The 23,082-nt window shown below is 45.4% G+C and overlaps 1 protein-coding gene across 1 annotated transcript in view; it reads left to right on the top strand.

Moving 5' to 3' along the window:
• Window positions 1–52: 52 nt before the first annotated feature.
• The window catches only part of NSDHL (NAD(P) dependent steroid dehydrogenase-like), a 38,536-nt gene continuing 15,506 nt past the window's right edge, over window positions 53–23,082 (top strand). The window contains exons 1-6 of the mRNA XM_040323650.1: window positions 53–169; window positions 2,625–2,672; window positions 4,292–4,453; window positions 9,908–10,054; window positions 17,924–18,052; window positions 22,671–22,813. Coding sequence (XP_040179584.1) covers window positions 2,652–2,672; window positions 4,292–4,453; window positions 9,908–10,054; window positions 17,924–18,052; window positions 22,671–22,813 — 602 coding nt within the window. The 5' untranslated portion in view covers window positions 53–169; window positions 2,625–2,651. The remainder of the gene's footprint in view (window positions 170–2,624; window positions 2,673–4,291; window positions 4,454–9,907; window positions 10,055–17,923; window positions 18,053–22,670; window positions 22,814–23,082) is intronic.

The following is a 23,082-nucleotide window of genomic DNA, read 5'->3' as shown; positions in this document are numbered from 1 at the left end:
GGGTTGCCAAGGACACGGCCGTCGTGTTTAGCTATTGGTTGGGGATGTGAAAGCTCCACCAATAGGGAGTGAGCGCCTGCTGTCTGCTGATTCTCAGACCATGGCTGAGGATGTTATCATAGGAAAGTGAGTTATTGTTCGCTGTGTGCCGGGGGACGGTGTGGGACAGGTGAGGAGCTGCTACAATTAATACACACGGCTCATAGGGACAGTCTCGTTATACCTGGGCTCATCTAAAAGCCAATCAGAATGAAGCTCCCATTTCTCAGCTGTCATTTTCAGGTGAACGGTTGCATCTGATTGGTTGCTAGGGGCAGTTTTTATTTATATTTCACTTCGTTCTGTAGGGCTGCCATTTTTTTTCTGCATTGCTTTAAAGTGATTGTAAAGGTTACATTTTTTTTAAAATAACAAACATGTCATACTTTCGCTGTGCAGCTCATTTTGCACAGAGTGACCCAGAACGTCCTCTTCTGGGGTCCCTCGGTGGCTGTCTTGGCTCCTCCTCGCCTCCGATAACTCCCTCTGGGAAGCTCTCTCCCAAGGGGGTAACCTTGCGCCATTGAATTTGATTGACGGAAGCGGGAGCCAATGCCTGCTCCGCTATCAATATATCCAATGAAGAGACGAGAAGACCGCGCCAAGATCAATCGCGTTCTTGATGCGGGACTTTCGAGGGCTCAGGTATTATCGGATGTTTTTTCATCTTAATGTATAGGATTCATTAAGGTGAAAAAACAGGAAGCTTTACAACCCCTTTAATAAGAACACATTGGTGGTCACTGCTGAGGGCTTTAGTATCTTGCCTCTCCCACTTTTCATTCAAATTATTATACAGGATTTATATGGTGCCAACTGTTTGCATAGCACTTTACTTCTCTCCTACTTTTGCACAATTTTTTTTGGGGGGGGGGGAATGTCTTTTTACAGTAAGATCCCTGCACTTCCTAGGTGAGAATGTGCCCCCGCAACCCACACTTCCTGGGTGAGAATGATGTGCCCCCGCAACCTGCACTTCCTGGGTGAGAATAATGTGCCCCCGCACTTTCTTGGTGAGAATAATGTGCCCCCGCACTTTCTGGGTGAGAATAATGTGCCCCCGCAACCCGCACTTCCTGGGTGAGAATAATGTGAACCCGCACTTCCTGGGTGAGAATGATGTGCCCCCGCAACCCACACTTCCTGGGTGAGAATGATGTGCCCCCACTTCCTGGGTGAGAATAATGTGCCCCAGCAAACCGGACTTCCTGGGTGAGAATGATGTGCCCCCACTTCCTGGGTGAGAATAATGTGCCCCCACAAACCGGACTTCCTGGGTGAGAATGATGTGCCCCCACAACCCGCACTTCCTGGGTGAGAATAATGTGAACCCGCACTTCCTGGGTGAGAATGATGTGCCCCCACAACCCGCACTTCCTGGGTGAGAATGATGTGCCCCTTGCTAGGGCTGCCACCTCATCCCTTTAAACCCAAACACATTAATTACACAAATTCTGTGGCTGATTAAGGTGATAATTAAACTTGGTGCCTTATCGGCATTAAATCAGCGTCAGAACTTGTGTAATTCTGGGACATGAGGCTGCAGGACTAGTCTCCATGCACCACATGATTTTGGGCATGCGCGTGCAGAGGGGATGCGGCTGGGATTCCTCAAGAAGCTACGAATCCAAGATGGTGTCGCCGTGGACCCGCAGTGGCGAGAAGAATTGGCTGCAGGAAGACAGCGCTGCGCTCCATGGACTGGTTGCACCTTATTTTTAACCACTTCCCTGCCATGGCTAAAAGACGGCTACAGCACGGCTCTCCAGTACTAGGAGGGCAACCATGGATGTGCTCCTTTAGACACAGTTGATCATTGTAAAGGGCCAATCACAGAGGCCAATTTTTATGTGATCAGCTGTGTCCAATTACAGCTGGTCACATGTAAGCAGACTTGCCGGCTATTGGCATTCCTTTCCTCGCATGCTGTCTCTGTGAAGAAGGGAGAAAGGGAGAGTCAATAACCGACAAGGGTGACAGGGCACAGTGAGAACATTGTTTATACCGATAATCAGGGCACTGGTTATCCATGCAGGTTATCTGTGCCCATCAATACAGCCTATCAGTGCCGCCTCATTAGCGCAAACAAATTACTTGTTTGCCAAATTTTATAACAGAAGCTAAAAAATACTTTTTTTTTTTTTTTTTAAGTCTTTTTACATTTGTTAAGCAAAAAATAAACTCAGTGGATATTAAATATCACATGATCAAATAAACATGGGAAATTGACATAAAATAAGTTGCCCACTCTCATGTTTCCTCAATTCTTTACAAAGATGAATGGAGCCACAGCCAGTACTGCACAGAACCCTATTCATTGCTCATACAGCCTGCATTGTACCGGGTTCTTGTGTCCTGAATGCAAGGAGATGTCATTGACTTCTGTGGCAGAGCTGAACGTAGGTCATGTGACATTCTCCATAGATTGCAATGGTATCAGTATAACTAGTGTGGTCAAAGGGGATACCGTGTCAGATTACAGGCTCAAATGGATTTTCTTCTACAGATAATTACAATTATAATATTTTTTTTTGCATATTTAAAAAACTTTGAATGATTCTCATAATTTCCATTTTATTTTCTAGGTTGAAGTTGTATAATTTGTTTCAGAAATGGCAACGCGTTTACGGCCTGTAAGTATTTCACATGCAAAATCAGCCTTTTTCTTTTTTTATGCCTAGAAAATTGTTTAGAACCTCCAAACCTTTATATATTTTATGAAAGCAGAGGCCCTGGAGAATAAAATGATGGTTGGTGCAATTTTGATATTTGCAGGGAAGGTTTTCAGGCGCTTTATGCTGAAGATGGCCTCTGCTAAGCACCTGAAAACTGCCTCCCATTCATTCCAGTGTAACTTTTCACACTTCTTGCGGGACGTCCAAAAGGTTCAGCAAGCAGCATCTTTGGGGTCGGTTGGGAGAGCTATATTTAGCGCTCCCAAGACACCCTGCCCATTGGAATGAATGGGCAGCGCTTTCAAAGTGCCTGAAAAGTGCTTTGCGTTTTTTTGGGGGGTAAAAAGCCCCTCGCTAGCGGACGAAAAGTGGTGCAAAAACCCTGCTTAAACAGTGCTAAAGCGCTGCTAAAACAAGCGTCACTTTAGCGCTAATGGCCGGCACTTTCGGTGTGAAAGCAGTCTAAGTGCCCGGCCAAGTACAACAACCACTTTTCACTCTTTTTTTTTTTTTTTTTAGTTTCTTACTTTTCCACTTTCTTTCTCCTCTCCTCCCTCTCCATTCAGTCTATCACCCCTACCCCTCCCCCTTTTTAAAAAAAATGTATTTAATCTTTTAATTCAACTTCGCTATCGCAAGGGATGAAGAACATTCCTTGAAACTTGGGCAGTGACAGTTTTTTTTTAAAAGATCAAGGGTCTATTAGACCCCTGATCCCTCCTCTGCGCTCCAAGGCAGCCGATCAAACACAGATCGGTTTGATTGGCTGCCCACTTGGCTGTTACCAGCCAGGTAAAGCAAGCTCTGAAACCAGAAGTGACAAAATCCTTGTCACTTCCTGCTCCAGTCTTCATAGGACAGTGAAAAACAGATGTTCCTCCTTGTCTGTGCTCAGCTGACCCAACAACTTACAATGGTCCTGGGCTCTCTCAGTGGGACAGGAGAGCCTGGGAATGGTGGGTGGCATGTAAAAGTGATCAGGCAGCTGTATAGCCACTTGGATCACTTTTACATGAAGGAGGACGATTATATATATATATATATATATATATATATATATATATATATATATATATATATATATATATATATATATATATATATATATATATATATATATATATATTGTGTGTGTACAATGGACAGGAAGTGGTTCAAGAGCCACTTTGTCCAAACTAAAAGATGTTCACATCCTATGTATCAAGTGAAATATCTGATCTGATCTTACTATTCACAATGTGGGGAGGTAAATGACTAGTAGAAGCTACCATTCATTTTTTTTTTTTTAAGATTTGTGGTAGGATTTGTATTTGGGAGCCCTTGAATAACGATAATGGCACTAAATTGACAAAGAACTTGTTGCCAACCAACAGAGGCACAGTTTACATCTCTCCATGCCCAGAATTTCCAATTGTCCAAAAAAATATGCAAAAGTGTTTTTCTAAAACCTCTTTATATTATTATCTACTCCTTCCTTTTTTTTTTCTTCAATGTGTTAAGTCTCCAGAAGACCTCCTCAGTTGATATCACAGATCTTTGTCAATTTAATATTTTGTTCTCTTTTTGTCTTTTTCCAGGCCAGCAAAAAATGCGCAGTCATCGGGGGCTCAGGGTTTCTTGGTCAACACATGGTGGAACGCTTGCTAGAGAGAGGTTACTCTGTTAATGTGTTTGATATTCGACAGGGCTTTGAGAATGATCGTGTCCAGTTTTTTATTGGTGATCTCTGCAACAAACAGGTAAAAAAATTTATCCCGGCTAGACCCTCAGTTTTTGTATTTATAATTTGGCAGTGTTTCCATGTAGACCAGGGGTGTCAAACTCAATGTTATCGTGGGCTGCATCAGCATTATGATTGCCCTCAAAGGGGCCGGTTGTATCTGTAAATCCAGCACGTCCCCTCCCCTTACATTAGATGTCAAGCGCCACCCCACCCTCAAGAGTCCCCCACTCTCCCTTACATCACAGTGTACCCCCTTTCCTTATGCTGCTGCTGGCAAGAAGCTGGATGGATTGCTTGAAAGCAAAAAGTAAGGGTCTGGAGGAGGACTGGAGCTCTCTTGCAGCTGCAGGAGAGGTGCGAGGGCCACATAAAATGAAAATGGCCTGGAGGGCCGGATTCGGCCCGCGGACCTTGTATTTGACACCTGTGATGTAGACCACGGGCAAACAAATCTGTTTAAAAGTCCTAAAAACTTTTGGCCCCAGCTGCCTTTTTTTGGGCACGGTGACTATGAGGACATGCTCTTGGCTAACAACTGTATTGACTTGTAAGCTTAGTTCAGCCAAGTTGTTGCTGGCTCTGTATTATCACAGGGGACAATGGTAATCAGGACGGAGTTTCTAACCTGTAATACATCAAATCACACAACACTGAGCCCATGTAACCCCTTTTGAGGCTGGGTTCACACGTATGCCAACTGGATGCAGATTTCCTTTACATCCAATTTAAATGACAGGAGACTGTGACTGGCTCTCAATGGAGACTGTTCACACCCCATCAGGGGCGGCTGCCGTCCACGCTAGAAAAGGGTCCTGTGTGTCTTTGGTTCTGTGTCAGGTCCGAATTCGGACATGATTCGCTCCTGAAATGAAGAACGGGGACGCACCAGACCCCCTGCTGCATGCCCCGGCCACAGCTAGCATGAAGTTGGCCTATGGGGTGAGTGCTTGGCTAAGTTATAATGCCACAGCAAATCCAAATGCTGAGAAAAGCCAGCCCTCCAACAATGCAAAAAAAAAAAAAAAAAAGTTTTGCAAGTATGCAGACTCTTTCACAAGGCATCTGCATACTTTGTCTATTACCTTGAGAAAGAGTGTCTGCATCATCTCAAAACCATTGAGACTTTAGTAAATGACCATTCTGGAACATTGTTGGGGTGCCAGCTTTTCTCTCTTTGGTTTTCTAACTTGTTTGGCCAGCAAGCCTGAGGTCTATTGGTACACATACATGTTCAGATTATCTACAGTAGCATAATAATGATGTACAGGGATATAATTTGGGCAGAATAAGGTAGGCCGTACATAATTTCCTTTTTTTTTTTCATTTAACCAGTCCACACATTTAATGTGGTTGAAGGAATTGCTCCCGCTAGGTCTTCTACCTATATTTAAGATAAATTCCCTCTTAAATTGTTTTCAAATAATGCAGGAGTGGGAGATCTCCAATATTGTAATTAAATGAGTTTACCAAGATTTTAGATGAAATAAACGCCAAAATTCAGTTATTCCTCCTCTAAATTACAAACTGGACTTGCCTTAAAGTGGTTGTTAACACACTTGTATAATTTTTTATCTCCCCCTCTGTGTCCTAATAACAAGTGCTCCTGTCTCTGTTTTATTAAAAAATTGCCTACTTTACCGGATTTCATGGCGGTTCCTTGCAATCAAGTCACCGGCTGGCTCTCTCTCCTATGCCCAAGTGACAGATGCAGTGGGTGGGGCTGTGATTCCCCTACTGACATTAGACAGGACGCGAGGAGGAGAGCCGGCTGGTCACGTGATCACAGGGAACCGCTGTGAGGCATTTTTTTAATAAAGCACACAGACAGGAGCACTTGTTATTAGAACACAGAGGGGCGTATATAAAATGTTAACAGTTATGAGAGCAGCTGGAGCGGAGACGGTGGGCACTGACTCAGGGGCAGACAGGCATGGAGGGGAGAGAGGAGGACACAAGAGCACAGAAGAGGACAGGAAGGCTGCAGATGATGGAGGCACGTAAACTGACCACGGTGTCAGGGCTCAGCAGCCATGATGAACCAAGGTCAGTTTACATACTGGCAGGATCTGCCAGGTATCACAGGGGGCCAAATGACACAGCACAAGCACTGCGCTGTATAAAATGATTTAAAGGTACAGGATCCATTTTTTTTTTTTTGGTTAACAAACGCTTTATCTGGATCTGGTCCGCTTTTATCCAGGATACCTCCATTTAGACAGCATCAGGGGCCAGATCCTCAAAAGAGATACTCCGACTTAAGTGCTGTTCAGTCTGTGTGTAACTTTGGAAACGATCCTCAAAAGGCTTTTTCCAAAGTTACACAGAAGATCCGGCATGTGTAATTGATTTACACTGCCTAATTTTAGGATGCAGTACCGCATCCGCCGCTGGGGGCATTTCGAGTCGAAATGCCGTTGCTAGTATGCAAATTAGCACTTAAGGCGATCCACAAAGCTTCTTTTTTGCGCCGTAAGTGTTATTTTGCAAGTGTAAAATTAGGGCTCGTTTTACAAAGTGTAAAGTTAGTCACACCTTGTAAAGGCCCATTGCAGCGACGGCATTTGGTATGCTTTCCCGAGGGAGAACTCCACGTCAATTTGTAAAAAACAAAACCGGCATGGGTTCCCCCCCAGGAGCATACCAGGCCCTTAGGTCTGGTATGGGTTGTAAGGGGACCCCCCCTACGCCGAAAAATTGACGTAGGGGGTCCCCCTACAATCCATACCAGACCCGTATCCAAAGCACGGTACCCGGCCGGCCAGGAAGGGAGTGGGGACGAGCGAGCGCCCCCCCCCCCTCCTGAGCCGTGCCAGGCCGCGTGCCCTCAACATGGGGGGGTTGGGTGCTCTGGGGCAGGGGGGCGCACTGCGGGCCCCCCCACCCCAGAGCACCCTGTCCCCATGTTGATGAGGACAGGACCTCTTCCCGACAACCCTTGCCATTGGTTGTCGGGGTCTGCGGGCGGAGGCTTATCGGAATCTGGGAGTCCCCTTTAATAAGGGGGCCCCCAGATACCGGCCCCCCACCCTAAGTGAATGGATATGGGGTACATCGTACCCCTATCCATTCACCTGGAGGCAAAAAGTAAAAGTTAATAAACACACAACACAAGGCTTTTTAAAATATTTTATTATTCTGCTCCGGACGCCCCCCCTGTCTTCGTTATTAGCTCAATTACCAGGGGGGGCTTCTTCTTCCACTCTCCGGGGGTCTTCTTCCACTCTCCGGGGGTCTTCCGCTCTCCGGGGGGGCTTCTCCGGACTCCGGGGGGGCTTCTCCGGACTCCGGGGGGCTTCTTCCATCTTCTCCCCTCTTCCGCTCTTGACTCGGCGAACCCCGGTTCTTCTGCAGCTCTCCGGTGCCTTCTTCTTCAGCGCTGGCTGCCTGCTATGTTTGTGTGTTAGCTCGATTTCAAACAGGCAGCCGGCGCGGTCTTCTGTGACGTCAGGGTCTTCTCTTCCTTTCTTCCGATGTTGTCTCGTCGCCTGTTGTCGCTGTAATGATGGAAGCGCGCCTTGCATCACATTTATATAGGCATCACCGTCCCATCATGCTCCGGTAGGTACCCACGTGGTGGGTGCACGTGGGTAGGCACCCACCACGTGGGTACCTACCGGAGCATGATGGGACGGTGATGCCTATATAAATGTGATGCAAGGCGCGCTTCCATCATTACAGCGACAACAGGCGACGAGACAACATCGGAAGAAAGGAAGAGAAGACCCTGACGTCACAGAAGACCGCGCCGGCTGCCTGTTTGAAATCGAGCTAACACACAAACATAGCAGGCAGCCAGCGCTGAAGAAGAAGGCACCGGAGAGCTGCAGAAGAACCGGGGTTCGCCGAGTCAAGAGCGGAAGAGGGGAGAAGATGGAAGAAGCCCCCCCGGAGTCCGGAGAAGCCCCCCCGGAGTCCGGAAAAGGCCCCCCGGAGAGCGGAAGACCCCCGGAGAGTGGAAGAAGACCCCCGGAGAGTGGAAGAAGAAGCCCCCCCTGGTAATTGAGCTAATAACGAAGACAGGGGGGGCGTCCGGAGCAGAATAATAAAATATTTTAAAAAGCCTTGTGTTGTGTGTTTATTAACTTTTACTTTTTGCCTCCAGGTGAATGGATAGGGGTACGATGTACCCCATATCCATTCACTTAGGGTGGGGGGCCGGTATCTGGGGGCCCCCTTATTAAAGGGGACTCCCAGATTCCGATAAGCCTCCGCCCGCAGACCCCGACAACCAATGGCAAGGGTTGTCGGGAAGAGGTCCTGTCCTCATCAACATGGGGACAGGGTGCTCTGGGGTGGGGGGGGCCCGCAGTGCGCCCCCCTGCCCCAGAGCACCCAACCCCCCATGTTGAGGGCACGCGGCCTGGCACGGCTCAGGAGGGGGGGGGGTGCTCGCTCGTCCCCACTCCCTTCCTGGCCGGCCGGGTACCGTGCTTTGGATACGGGTCTGGTATGGATTGTAGGGGGACCCCCTACGTCAATTTTTCGGCGTGGGGGGGTCTCCTTACAACCCATGCCAGACCTAAGGACCTGGTATGCTCCTGGGGGGGGAACCCATGCCGGTTTTTTCTTTGAAAATTGGCATGGAGTTCTCCCTCAGGAATGCATGCCGCTGTCATTTTTTTTTTCCCCGACGCAACTTTAAGCCGTCGCGATCCTCAAAACTCGGCGTAACGTAACTTCGCGCATGCGCAGTACGGCCGACGCGCATGCGCAGTACGGCCGGCGCGGGAGCGCGCCTCATTTAAATGGGACTCGCCCCATTTGAATAGGAACGCCTTGCGCCGGCGGAATTTTAGTTACACAGCCTGAAATTTCTAGATAAGTGCTTTGTGGATCAGGCACTTAGGTAGAAACTTTAAGCCAGTGTAACTTAAATTGGATTTTTTAAGTTACGTCAGGTTTTTGTGGATCTGGCCCGATGTGTTTACGGTTTCTCTACATACAATAAACCTCTCACAAGCCTGGCTAGTGGAATCTGAAAAAAGTTCATAGACAGAAGTTCTCAAAAGTAAACTTTAGCTGCATATATCTCAGGATCTAATGAGCATTTTTTTTTTTTTTTTTAGGAAATGTCTATGCATAGTTTTATTATATGCTCAGTTTGATTTGCTCATGTTTGTGATATGTCTACATTAATGGATCTCCAAGCTGCCAGGACAGGTCTTAGAATATCCATGACTTATGATTTGTCCTGCCCATGCTTTTAGCCCAATGCTATCATAACACGTTTTAAGCTGGCAGTGGGTTACTTATTTAGAGTAAGTTATAGAGTAATAGACTTCATGGTACTGCATGCCATGTCCTTAAGTAAATAACAAAACATATTTTCCATGTCTTGGACATCACAGTGCTCATATCATATATATTTTATATATATATATATATATTTATATATATATATAACAGCATCTATGTTTTTTATTTTGCCTTGTTTTACAATCCTGCTTTTTTTTTTTTTCAAAAACACTAGGATTTACTGCCAGCACTTCAGGGTGTGAATGCTGTCTTTCACTGCGCATCCCCGGCCCCCTCCAGCGATAACAAAGAACTATTCTATAGAGTTAACTACACTGGAACGAGGACAGTCATTGAGGCCTGCAAGGATGCTGGTGTCCAAGTGAGTAGACTAATAAAGCTTTTAATTGCTGTACCCACATAGTCTAATACAGTGGTTCTCAACCTTCCTAGTGCTGTGACCCCTTGATAAAATTTCCCAAGTTGTGGGGACCCCTAACAGTAAAATTATTTTCGTAGCGTGGGTAGTCAGCACCCAAGGCAAGTAATTTGCACCTCTAACCCACGGATTTTTAGCGCTCCCTGAGTCCCTTCCACTCCACATTTTAGGATGTACTTTCTTTACCTTTTATCTCTCTCTATCCTAATTTCTTGTCCCCCCCCCCCCCCCCATCACTCTCTCTCTCTCTCTCTCTCTCTCTCTCTCTCTCTCTCTCTCTCTCTCTCTCTCTCTCTCTCTCTCTCTCTCTCTCTCTCTCTCTCTCTCTCTCTCTCTCTCTCTCTCTCTCTCTCTCTCTCTCTCTCTCTCTCTCTCTCTCTCTCTCTCTCTCTCTCTCTCTCTCTCTCTCTCTCTCTCTCTCTCTCGCCATCTTTCTTGTTCTTTCTCTTCCTTTTTGTTTGTTCTTCCCCCTCTATGCTCTCCCTTCCATGTATTCTCTATTTTTATTCTTTCTCTTGCTCCTTGTTGAGGGGGTGGGGGGGAATGGGAAGAGTAGCAGTGCTGGGGGAGTTATGATCATCCCATTTAGGTGTTCTTGATTAAATCTGCTGATCAGAGAACTGTAGTGAGGACTTTTAATGGCAAATATAATCACAGGCAATGTTACTCACTGCGTCTCTGGCTTCGTAGTGTCTCACAGCAGTGACCCCTATGCTGAAATCAGGAAATGGGGTCTCCTCCAGCCCCTCCCACTTGACATTCCTCTCCAGTCAGCTGACCCCTAGTCTCTGCCCCCATCCATGCTGTGAACTGGGAAGCTGCGAATAGGCTGAGTGGGCGGCTGTGAAAAGGCTGGGAGAGTGGTGCGCGATTCAGGAACAGCCCAGGGTTTGGTGACCCCTGGCAAATCGTAATTCGACCCCCGAGGGGGTCCCGACCCCCAGGTTGAGAACCACTGGTCTAATATATGAGTCTATGGGGCTTGGCAGAACAATAATTTGTTCTTAGTTTACGTTGCAATCTCTCTGTTTCACAGAGGTTATTATAAATGCATCAAATATTTCTCACATTGCTGCTGCTTCTGGGTTCACCAGCTATCCAGGGTCCGTATCTATTCAGGAGTCTAGCAGGGATTAGAATTGTCAGGAGCGTCAACAATGAGTTAAGGCATCTAATTGTGCCTAGCACTTAGTGGGAGTAGGGGTGGAATTTTAGATTTGCTTTTAAAACCCAGTTCAACTTTCTGATTCAGTCAGCTAAATACATTCCAGTTGCATCAAAGCAAAAGGTATGTGAAGACTTAAGGCCCATACACACAATCAGATTTTCCGACGGGAATTGTGTGATGACAGGTTGTTGTCGTAAAATCCGACGTTTGTATGCTCCATCGGACAATTGTTGTCGGATTTTCCACCAACAAAATGTGGGATAGCATGCTTTAAATTTTTCCGACAACAAATATGTGTTGTCGGATTATCCGATCGTGTATACACAAGTCCGTCGGACAAAAATCTTAAGTACAAACACGCATGCTCAAAATCCATGCTAACCATAACGCAACATTGGCAGAAGTTGCCCAAAGGGTGGCGATAAAGAGCTAAAAAAACATGTAGTTCCGTGTTTGTTGGCCAACAATTCTTTGCCGTTTGTATGCAATGCAAGCTCACGGCCAATGCCCTTCGGACAAAAGTCCTACGCTTTGTCCAGAGAAAATCCGATCGGGTGTATGAGGCTTAACGCTTCGTTTTCTTTAGAAAACAGCCACTGCCTGAGAAGAAAGTGTGTGCCCTGTCTGCATGCTGCAGATTTTGACCCTTGCTGTTTGTATGGAATCGGTGGTCTATCTGCTGAAGTCTGACACACCCCCTGCTAAGTCAAAGGTGGAGCTCTCCAATCAGTGGTGAGCATGAGTTTTGCTGATTGCCTAGCTATAGATCTGACTCAGCAGGGGTGTGTCAGACCTCTTCAGAGAGAACAGGGGGGAAAGGTTTTTTACTCTGGCAGTGGCGGCTTTCTAAAGAAAATAAACTGTCAGATTTTCTGCAGACAAAGCCTCAGACTTTTGTCTTGCATACAAAAGGCACACAATTGTCGACCAACAAACATGAACGTAGTGACGTACTACGTAGTTTTTCAGCTCTTTAGCGCCACCCTTTGGGCATTTTCTGCTGTTGTGTTTGGTGAGCATTGCTTCTGAGCATGCGTGTTTGTACTTCGGACTTTTGTCTGACAGACTTGTGTCCACTGAAAATTTTAAAGCCTGGCATCCAACATTTGTCCACGGAAAATCCGACAACAATTGTTCGATGGAGCGTACAAATGGTCGGATTTTCCACCAACAGCCTGTCATCACACAATTCCCGTCGGAAAATCCGATCATATGTATGAGGCTTAAGACTTTGAACACAGTTTGTTTTGATACCCATCAAATGTTTTCAAATGTAAACTGAAAGTTCAGTTGGCCTTAAAACAACCATATCTGTTATATGGTGTTAGTTTAAATTGATGCACATTAAACTGTACAGCAAGAAGTGATTTTTACCCTACACACTACTCTGCAGAAAACCCTTCCATACAATTATCATTTTAAATGGCAGACATTTTCTGCATGCTGGAAGATTACCTTGACCATCACCACAGGATCAAACTGTATAAGGCCCCTTTCACACGGGCAGATAGAATTCAGCTTTTAACTTGCGGATAGATGAAGTTGTCTACTGCACCAAAACTCAGACAATGCTTTCCTATGGCCCCATTTACACACTGCGTTTAGCGACAGTTTCGTTATATGGGGTTTTGTGCGTTTATAAAAAATAAATTTGACTGCATCCAGGACCAATTTTAGCGCAGCTATCTGCACATAACCGCAGGTAATTGCAGTGTTCTATTTCACCTGCGGATGGCAGCGGCTACAAGGAAAGAAAAACAGGAAGAAATGGCAAGTATGTTCCACCGCAGCTAAACGCAGCCGCATGTAAACGCTGCTAATCGCAATGTACAAGTGAACGCTGTGCCTGAAGTCTTGGAATTTCTAAATAATAAAGCATGCTTTTAATAGCGGCAGAACAGCCGCCTGTGTGAAAGAGGCCCAAATGTACGGACCATGCTCAGGGTACAATCATGTTACACCATACTTTGGTTGTTTAAAGAGATTGAGGTATTGACCAAATGGGATAATGGTGTTCTTGTTTAGTTTGGGAGGGTGTGTTAGACAACTTTAAGTTAAATGTACAGTTGTCCTTTTCATTATACAGTATTTGGGTAAATTAGTACATGATGTTTATATCTTGAACCTACTAACATGAAATGGCTACAAAGATGAGCAAACCTAGATTTGCATTTCTAAATTGGAGCTTTAGGGGTCTCGGGGACAAAACATGAAAGCTCAGCAGGCTTGCCTTATTTTCTTTCATGAAATATATGTGAACAGTAGCCTGCAGAAAGCTGTTAAATGTGTATACTATGCTTCTATAATGGGCAGGCATGTTCTGGGAGTTTCCTGGTAGGCCGATGGCTCAGTGGGCCAGGTTGAGTGACAGCCTGTCAAAGTAATGGCTGCGCAGCCATTACTTTGAGCACTGCTGTAATGCAGGGGTGGACTGACCTATTGGCACTGTGGGGCCCCATGACAGCTGCAGCACTAGCACTGGAAGCGGCTGCAAGAGCGGAGGGGCCGGAAGAGAGCAGCGCGCCATGAGAGGTCTTCTTGCAGGCATCAGGTGAGGCTCCATGATACTCTCATGTGCCCCCCACGATGTCCCCCCTCTGTCTTCCACCCCCCCCCCCCACTGTGTCCCCCAGCCCCCATGCTGTCCCCCTGTGTCTTACACCAACCCCCCCCCACCACGTCGTCGTCCCACCACGTTCCCCCCCCCAACAGTATATATGCTGTTTTTGTGTGTGTTTGCAAAAGTAAAGTGGGCCAGTCTGGATGATGTCCAGGGCCAAATTTTTGTCCCAGTCCATCCCTTATAATGGTGTACATTGATCAAAAAAAGATGGCAGGGAATTGCCTCTCCCCATCTCATAAAAATACCTCAAAGTGCAATCCCACCCCCCACTGCACTGATCCCTGCAGAGTCACACTGTACCTACAGCCCATTTTGGAGCATGTAGTGCTTTGCAAATGTGTGTGTGTGTGTGTGTGTGTGTGTATATATATGTGTGTGTGTATATATATATGTATATATATATATATATATATATATATATATATATATATATATATATATATATATATATATATATATATAATATGTGATATATATATATTATAAAGTATATGTGATATATATATATATATATATATATATATATATATATATATATATATATATATATATATATATATATATATATATATATATATATATATATATATATATATATATATATATATATATATATATATATATATATATATTATAAAGTATATGTGAAATACTCCATAAGAATATATTTACATTTACTGTTCCCGCCAACAGATGGTGCTCTAGGCTTCTACTCACATTTTAGCAAGCTAGCCAGAACTTCAGTGTGTGTATGTAAGTAAAAGTTTTAGGCAGCTGGGAAAAATGCTGTAAATTAAGAATCCTTTCAGAAATGGAAGTGTTATTAATTTATTTATTTTTATCAATTAACAAAATGCAAATGAAGTTAGAGATTTGGTCAGGATCCGTGGTGTTAATGCTAAGAAATACAGGCAGATACTTATCCATCATGCCATACCATCAGGGAGGCTTGTGATTGGCCCCAAATGTATTCTGCAGCAGGACATTGACCCCAAACATACAGCCATATGCCGCGTACACACGATCAGAATTTCCGATGGAAAAAGTCAAGACGGATTTTTTCCATAGGAATTCCGACCGTGTGTATGCCCCATCGGAGAAATTCCATCGGAAATTTCGACGAATTCTATCAGAGTTTAAATATAGAACATGTTTTATTTTACTCCGATGGAATTTTTCGGAATTCCGATGAGCTTTTGGTCGGGCAAAAACCTGATCGTGTGTAAGCGGCAATAGTCTTTAGGAACCATGTTCAGTTTAATAAACAAGGAGTCCTATAAGTGATGGTTTGGCCCCCAGAGATCCCTGATCTCAACATCATCAAGCCTGTCTGGGATTACATGAAGAGACAGAAGGATTTGAGGCAGCCTACATCCACAGAAGATCTGTGTTTAGCTCTCCAAGATGTTTGGAACAACCTACCTTCCATGTTCTACACTGTTCCTTCAAAAACAATGTGAAAATGTTCCTAGAAGAATTAATGCTGGTTTGAAGGCAAAGGGTAGTCACACCAAATTAGAGGTCGACCGATATGGTTTTTTCTCTGGCCGATGCCGATATTTAGAAATCTGGGCGGCCGATATATGATGCCGATTTTTGCGGCCGATTTTATTTTATTTTTTTGTTTTTTATTTTTTTGGTGGCACTGGCTCGTGGCACTGGAAGATGGCACTAGCAAAAGGCACTTATTGGCAATGGCAGGTTGCACTGGATGGCACTGAAAGATGGTACTAGCAGATGGCATTGATTGGCAGGTGGCACTTATTGGCACTGGCATTTGGCACTAATTGACACTGGCAGATGGCACTGGTTGGCACTGGCAGGTGACACTGGCAAGTGGCACTGACTGGCAGGTGGCACTGGCAATATAGGGTATTGGCTCCGAGGCCCCCAAACCAAAGAGCCAACTAGGGGGGAGTTGTGGGCCATTGTTGGACTATCGCAGTACTAGTAGCATAGGTGTACAGTATACATGGAAACAAGTAGATACTAAAAAACATTTTTATTGGGTACAGTATCAATAAAGACACAGGGGGGTACAGGGTTAAAAAATGCAAACAATATACGACCAACATAGCACCAGTATAGTAGTCCCCACAGGGGGGAAAAGCATAATGGGTTTGAAAGTCATATCGAGCCTCTTGACTAGTTTCGCGGCTTCGGCCGCTTCATCAGAAGAGCATCTACAGTTAAAGTTAAAATGACAAGGGTCAAGCAATAATACATAAGCAATTACAAAAATTAGGTTGGGGAACACAAGGACTCTGCTGCTCACCTAAAAGCCTCCCTCGCCGGACCAGCGGGGAGGACGGTAACCACCACATAGGGTCCCGAGTGGCGGACAGGGGGTACGTGTGTGGGCGAATGGACCTTCTAACAGGTAAATAGGGTAAGAAAAATGGTTAGTATAGTAGGCCCCAGCTTCGGATGGGGGGGGGGGGGTTTGTGGGTGGGGGGGGATGTTGAAGTGCAAACCATAGTGTAGATCGGTGATAATATTAAAAGTGCTGTGAAGGTTGTCAAGGAGGTGATGAAGGGTGATAATGGGAAGCAATTAGCAGCCAAAAGGGGGGAGAAAAAGAGGGGGGGAGTGAAGGGAGGAGGGTAGGAAAGGGGGGGTAGGCGGTGAGGTCACCCAGGAACCAAATAAAAAGGTGCACCAAGGCAGCAAAGTGAAAAAAAGGTGAAGAGTGTGAAAGGATTTACCTTGATTGCAAGGAAGTGTTGTGTAAGTAGGGGGCCCCGGGAACGAGAGCCCAGATTGAGATCTCGGGCCACAGTATGACCTCCGCGAGGGGGACCAGGGTAGTGGACCCCCGAGGGGTGGGGGGACCACAAAGGGTCCCATAGTGGCGTCAGGGTGGTGACGCCATCCAGTGGCACCTAGAGAAGGGAAGCAAAATTGGTGAAATGGTGATGATTGAGGAGGGGGGGGGGGGGAGGAGAGGGTTGTAAGGGGGGGAAAAGGGGGGGGGGGTTTGGGTAAGGAGGGGGGAGGGAAAGGGATAAGGGGGAGGGGGGGGGGGGAGGAAGGAAAGGGAAGGTAGAGGAGGGAAATGGGTTGGGGAGGAGGGGGTAGGTGGGAAGACTGGGAACAGATGGCGAAGTATACTTCACAGGAGGTGCAAGGTCTTACTGTGTGCCGGGTAAGGCCACAGGAGACCCGGGATCAATCGTCCATTGGCCGGCAGGCAAATGAATGTCTGCCTTTATATCCCCTGGCCGAACAGCTGACAGTGTCAGCAGACGCTGATTCTATTTCTGAAAGCTTTATTAATTTATAGCATTTCTTCACACCTGCTTAAACATTTGGCACAGAACTGTATATGATAATTTGGGGGTCATTTCTAGCAACTGTCACTTTTCTGCTTTGCTGACTCAACATAAAAGGTTATTGAAATCTATCTTTGGGGATACAAACTACATATATTGACTGTTGCATTTTATATGCTTTGAACATCTAAAAGCAAAAAATAGTAATAGTTGAACATTATATTGCTTTTTATTCACGTTGTTTATAGTAGTTGTTTAATATTGTATATATTATTCACCATAATATTGGTTTGCCATCTGTTTCAATGAACTTATACATAAAGCAAGTGCTTTCTGATCAGTGGGTGTTAAGAGTTTCAGTCTATCCTTGGGGTGTCTGTCCCTGCCACCCCAGGGTGGAGGACGCTGGGAGTTGTCACTGAACTGACATGTACAGGTGTGGGAAATGAGTAACAGTGGAAGGCAGGGCGCAGTGTGTCGCAAGTCACTACTGAATGCTGATTACCTGTCTTGTGACATTGGAAATCCCTCACTGTGATCAATTTGGGGGAGGGGGGGGGCACAATTGTACTAAAAAAATGAATGTGTAATATTTATACTGGCTTGGCGTAAGATTCAGCAGCAATGCTGGTTAGCTCTGTACATGACTCATCGCCATTGTGCAGTAAAGTGTCACACCTCACTCTCACAAGTGACAATTTATAGAGTAATCACTTTAAATCTTGCATGTGTTTTTGTGTATTTTCAGAAGCTAGTGCTGACCAGCAGTGCTAGTGTTGTCTTTGAAGGTACGGACATAAAGAATGGGACAGAGGATCTGCCATATGCCAAGAAACCCATTGACTATTACACCGAGACCAAGATCCTTCAAGAGAAGGTGAGTGTTCATGCAAATGTATGGTTACTGCGTGGTACTTTCCTGCATAAAATGAACAGTAACCAAGGTTATGTCTCACACAGTTTATTGTGTAATATTTGGATAGATTTACTAAAAGTTAAAGTAGAAGTCCACTCTAAAACTAAAATCCCCGCATCTACAGACATCCACGATCTAACACTAACCTATCTAGCCCTGTAAAAAAGAAATCCGTATACAGACCTTTTCTGAAGCTGATCCGACCCGATCCCACGCTAAGCCGCCATCTGCGGCTTCGCTGCAGAGGACACAGCCGACAACAGAAGCCCCATAGTAAGTCTATGGGTGAAGTCACTCCCCATTCATTTCACAGCCTTTGTTGGCTGTGTCCTCTGCAGAGCTTCTGCCACTGCAGACCGGACCGGATCGGCTTCAAAAAGGGTGTATATATAGTGATTTAACACTAACCTATCTATCCCTGTAAAGATCATGGATGTCTGTAGATGCAGGGATTTTAGTGTTTGGCTGGACTTACACTTTAAAGTATTTGTTAACCCAAAATTTGAAATCGCTGCCAGCCCCTCTATTATAGCCAGGCATAGCACACTGTATATGTGTTGTATTAAAATGAGGCATGCAAATACCTTTTTAGAGCCATCTTCAGGCCAGTCACAAGGCTCATGGCCTCTTTACATCTCCGATACATGACTACTACAGGTTGGGCCGAGATCTCCCTCTGAGGTCAGCCAGGGAGGTCAGCCCCTCCCGCAGTAGCCGTGTCTCAGAGATGTAAAGCGGCCGTGAGTCACGTGACCGGCCTGAAGATGGCTCTAAAAAGGTATTTACATGCCTTGGTTTAATATAACGCATATACAGTGTGCCATGCCTGGCTATAATAGAGGGGCTGGAGAGTGACCTTCTCTAATATTTTATTTGTACCAATAGTGACGGGGGGAGGGGGGGCAGAGACAGACACAGCTGACAGGCAGGTAGGAGGGGTTAAGGGGGAGAGAGGGGAGCTGCAGATGACAGAGGGATGTATGCTGACCACAGTGGTCAGGGCTCAGCAGCCCTGATTATCATGGTCAGCACAGAGAGGGGAACACAGGAAGTGGCCGGATCAACTAGATTTTTTTACAGTTTTGAGAGGGGCAGGTTACACAGCACAAGCAATGTGCTGTATAACAGGCTGTAAGGGAACAGGATCTCTAATGCCTCGTACACACGACCGTTTTTCGGGATGTAAAAAATTACATTTTTTTTATGTCATTAAAAACGACCAAGTGTGGGCTCCAGAGCACGTAAAAAATTGCCATTAAAAATTTAGAACATGCTCTAAATTTTCACATCGTAAAAAATGGTCGTGTGTGGGCTTTAACGACATGAAAAAAAACGCGCTTGCTCAGAAGCATGTTATGGGACGGCAGCGCTCGTTCTGGTAAAACTAGCATTCGTAATGGAGATGGCACATTCATCACGCTGTAACAGACTGAAAAGCGCAAATCGTCTTTCACTAACACGAAATCGGCAAAAGCAGCCCAAAGGGTGGCGCCATCCGAATGGTACTTCCCCTTTAACGGTCGTGTGTACGCGGCATAATACTTTAATCAAAAATAAAGCACTGAGAATCTGGTGCAGCTGTGCATGGTAGCCAATCAGTTCCAACTTTAGCTTGTTCAATTAACCTTTGAAGCTGATTGGTTTCAGTACCAGATTTTGTACTCTTGTGTTCTTTAATGCTGAACTTCAGGCCAGTGCAACAGACACAAATCAATGCAGCTCTGTAGTCATTAATAAATCACTAAACACAGGCAGTGTAAGTACCTCAATTTGACTTGATGTTAGCTTCTTGTAGTCCCTGTACAGCAGAGCTCAGACTAGGAGAGAGAGGAGCAGTACCTGTCATCTGTGCTATTATGCTCATGGCTAACATGGAACATGCTGATATGAGGAGAGAGCAGAATGGCATAGAAATTAGATCATTAGTCTGTTTCTCCTTTCACTGTCCAGAAGGAAAGACCCGTAGAACTAACCTAACTGCAGCAGAGAAAAATCCGATTGCCTGCTCTGCCAGACAGGGTTGTGGTGTGTGACAAAACTTTGTAAATCTTGGCACTGGATGGACAGAGATACAGATCCTTTGGCAGAGGAAACCGCTGGTGTTCAGCTTTATTTAAAAAATGTAAAATGTGTTACCTCCTGTTGATATATTCGGCCCAAATAATTTGCTGGATTGATCTGTATTGTGAACCTGGGGTATGCTCATGCAGGGTAAAGTAACAGGTTCAATTAACCGCGCTATAGCCAAACCAAATTGCGGCTATAGCTTGGCCACACTTTGCCAGGAGGCCATCACATGACATCCTCCCGTGCTTGCGCGCCTCCTGCGGCACTGATCTGTGATCGGACGCAGCTGATCAAATTGGAGTAAAGAGCCAATCACGGTGGCTCTTTACATCCGTGATCACCGGTGAGTGGATACAGCTGATCATGTAGTAAACAGGATTTGCTGGTTATTGGGAATCCACCCCTCACGCTGACGGCGTGTGAGGATAGGAGAGCCGAAAACCGGCAAATCCACGCATGGAACATCTGCACCGACAATTAGGGCACTGATAACAGTGCCCATCAGTGGTGCCTATTATTGCAGCATATAAGTGCTGCCTCATCAGCGCACATCAGTGAAGGAGAAAAATTACTTATTTGCAACATTTTGTAACAGAAACTAAGAAAAAAAGTTTTTTTCCGCTTGTTTAGCAAAATATAAAAAAAATCAGTGGTAATTAAATACCACCAAAAGAAGGCGCTGTCCCATAAAAAAAATGATAAAATGTAGTTTGAGTACAGTGTTGCATAAACCCGCAATTGTCATTCAAAGTGCGACAGGGCTGAAAGCTGAAAATTGGCCTGGGCAGGAAGGGGGTGAAAGGGTCCGGTGATCAAATGGTTAATTGGACCCCCTCTTTCCCCTATGCTCACTTTCTATATATTATCCCACCACCCCGTTCTCTGGTTGGAGTAAAGTCAAAAGGCCCCATGTACATGTCATCTGGTTAAAACTACGGGCTCCCTCTGTGCCCCTGTGAAGCAGTTTTGGTGGGGGGGGGGGGGAGGGTTCAGCCAGCAGACTAAACAAATAAAAATAAAGGCCCGGATTCACATACATTGGCGCATATATATGCCGCCATAGCGTATCTTCTTTACGCTACGCCGACGCAGAGCAGAAAGGCAAGCACTGGATTCACAAAGCACTTGCCACCAAATCTGCGCTAGGTTTCTTAGGCGTAAGTCGTGGTAAGTGGAAGTGGGCGTGAGCCATGCAAATGAGGCGTGACCCCATGCAAATGATGGGCCAAGTGCCATAAAGATACGAGTAACGAACGGCGCATGCGCCGTCCCGTGGACGCATCCAGTGCGCATGCTCAGAATCACATCGAAACAACTGCCTAAGATACGACGGATCACTGCCTACGACGTGAACGTAACCTATGCCTAGTCATATTCACATACAACGTAAACGACAAAAGATACGACGGCTTGTGTTCCATACCTTTGCATGGGTTGCGCCTCATATATGGGGAATAACTTTACGCCGGACGTACGGCTTACGCAAACCGCGTATATTATGCACCGGGCGCAAGTACGGTCGTGAATCGGTGTATCTCCCTCATTTGCATATGTGCATAGAAAATCAATGGGAGCGGCAAATGCCCCCAGCGTAAATATGCGCCCACGATACGACGGTGTAGGCAAGTTACGTCGGTCGTAGGAAGCCTATTTTCATCTTGGTATCTTAGTATGTGGGTCGGCGCATAGATACGACGGCGCACATTTGTACTTACGTCGGCGCAAGTGCTTTGTGAATCCGGGCCAAATTTTTTACAGAATCTTCCCCCACCGGGACATTATATTGGCTGTAGCTGTTATTCGATAAAGGTTTTTCAGCATATGCCTTCAACAGAAGTTGATCAAATGATCATTCAGCCCCTGCTGAACTGCCCACATTTCGATCAGTGTATGGTCAACTTAAGACAACCCAGTTGAGCCTGGGGGGATTAAAGCTGATCTCCCAGGTTTTCTGTAAATTTAAGTAGTTCATTTGACCCAAGCTGGTCCAAACAAACCATTTTCTTCACTAAGTGCTGCACTGGTTCTAAGTACTGAATGTACTTCATGTAACTTCAGCTACATACAGTACACAGTGCTGGGATCCGGCCGTGAGACAGACTTCCCATCTAATACCTGGAGCAATACAGAGTTGGTCTGAGTGGCGCTCATAGGCAGCTTTGTATTCCGTTAATGAATTTAAAGATTCCTCTGATTGGCTGAGGGGGAGATCATGATGTCATCAGCCTGCCTCTCGTGAGGTTTCTTTAGGCAGCAATTGCTCCTGTTATAACCAATTGGAACCCACCAGATACCATGGACAAGCAGCTTGTACCTCTATAACTTTATCTGGACTATATATCCCAAGAAATTCTTCCAAGATGCACCAACATTTAGCATATCTGTCACTCTGTGTATTTTATTACATACATTATACTAAAAAGCAGTCTTGGAAAAATAATATAATTATTCCTTGTAATGAACGCATATTAATAATGCTTAATTGACGACATAATTAACTTGCTTCTTTCAGGAAGTTCTGGCTGCAAATGACCCATCAAAAAACTTCTTGACTGTGGCTATTCGACCTCATGGTATATTTGGCCCAAGAGACCCCCAGCTGGTTCCAATAATGGTGGAAACTGCCAAAAGTGGCAAAATGAAAATTATGATTGGGTAAGTCGGGATGTGGGTTTGACCCTGGCTTCATATATGAAGTATGAGCTCTGCACTATTTACATCTATGCTGCTCACCAAACCCTAATAAAGTTTTAAAAAAACATCATCCCTTTCCATGAAGGGAAAACCTTTACTAATCTGGAAGAATTAATAAAATAAAATAAGGAGCAGTGTTGACTCCCCCTCTATGCCATTGCTGCAGTGGTGCAATTTGAGTGGAGTAGAGGCTAGAACCCATGTCAGATTTTTATTCCTGTTTGTGCCCC

This window comes from Rana temporaria, chromosome 9, assembly GCF_905171775.1.
Source record: "Rana temporaria chromosome 9, aRanTem1.1, whole genome shotgun sequence".
NCBI lineage: Eukaryota > Metazoa > Chordata > Amphibia > Anura > Ranidae > Rana > Rana temporaria.
Note: the sequence above shows the minus strand (reverse complement) of the source record. Positions and strands in the feature narration are given on the sequence as shown.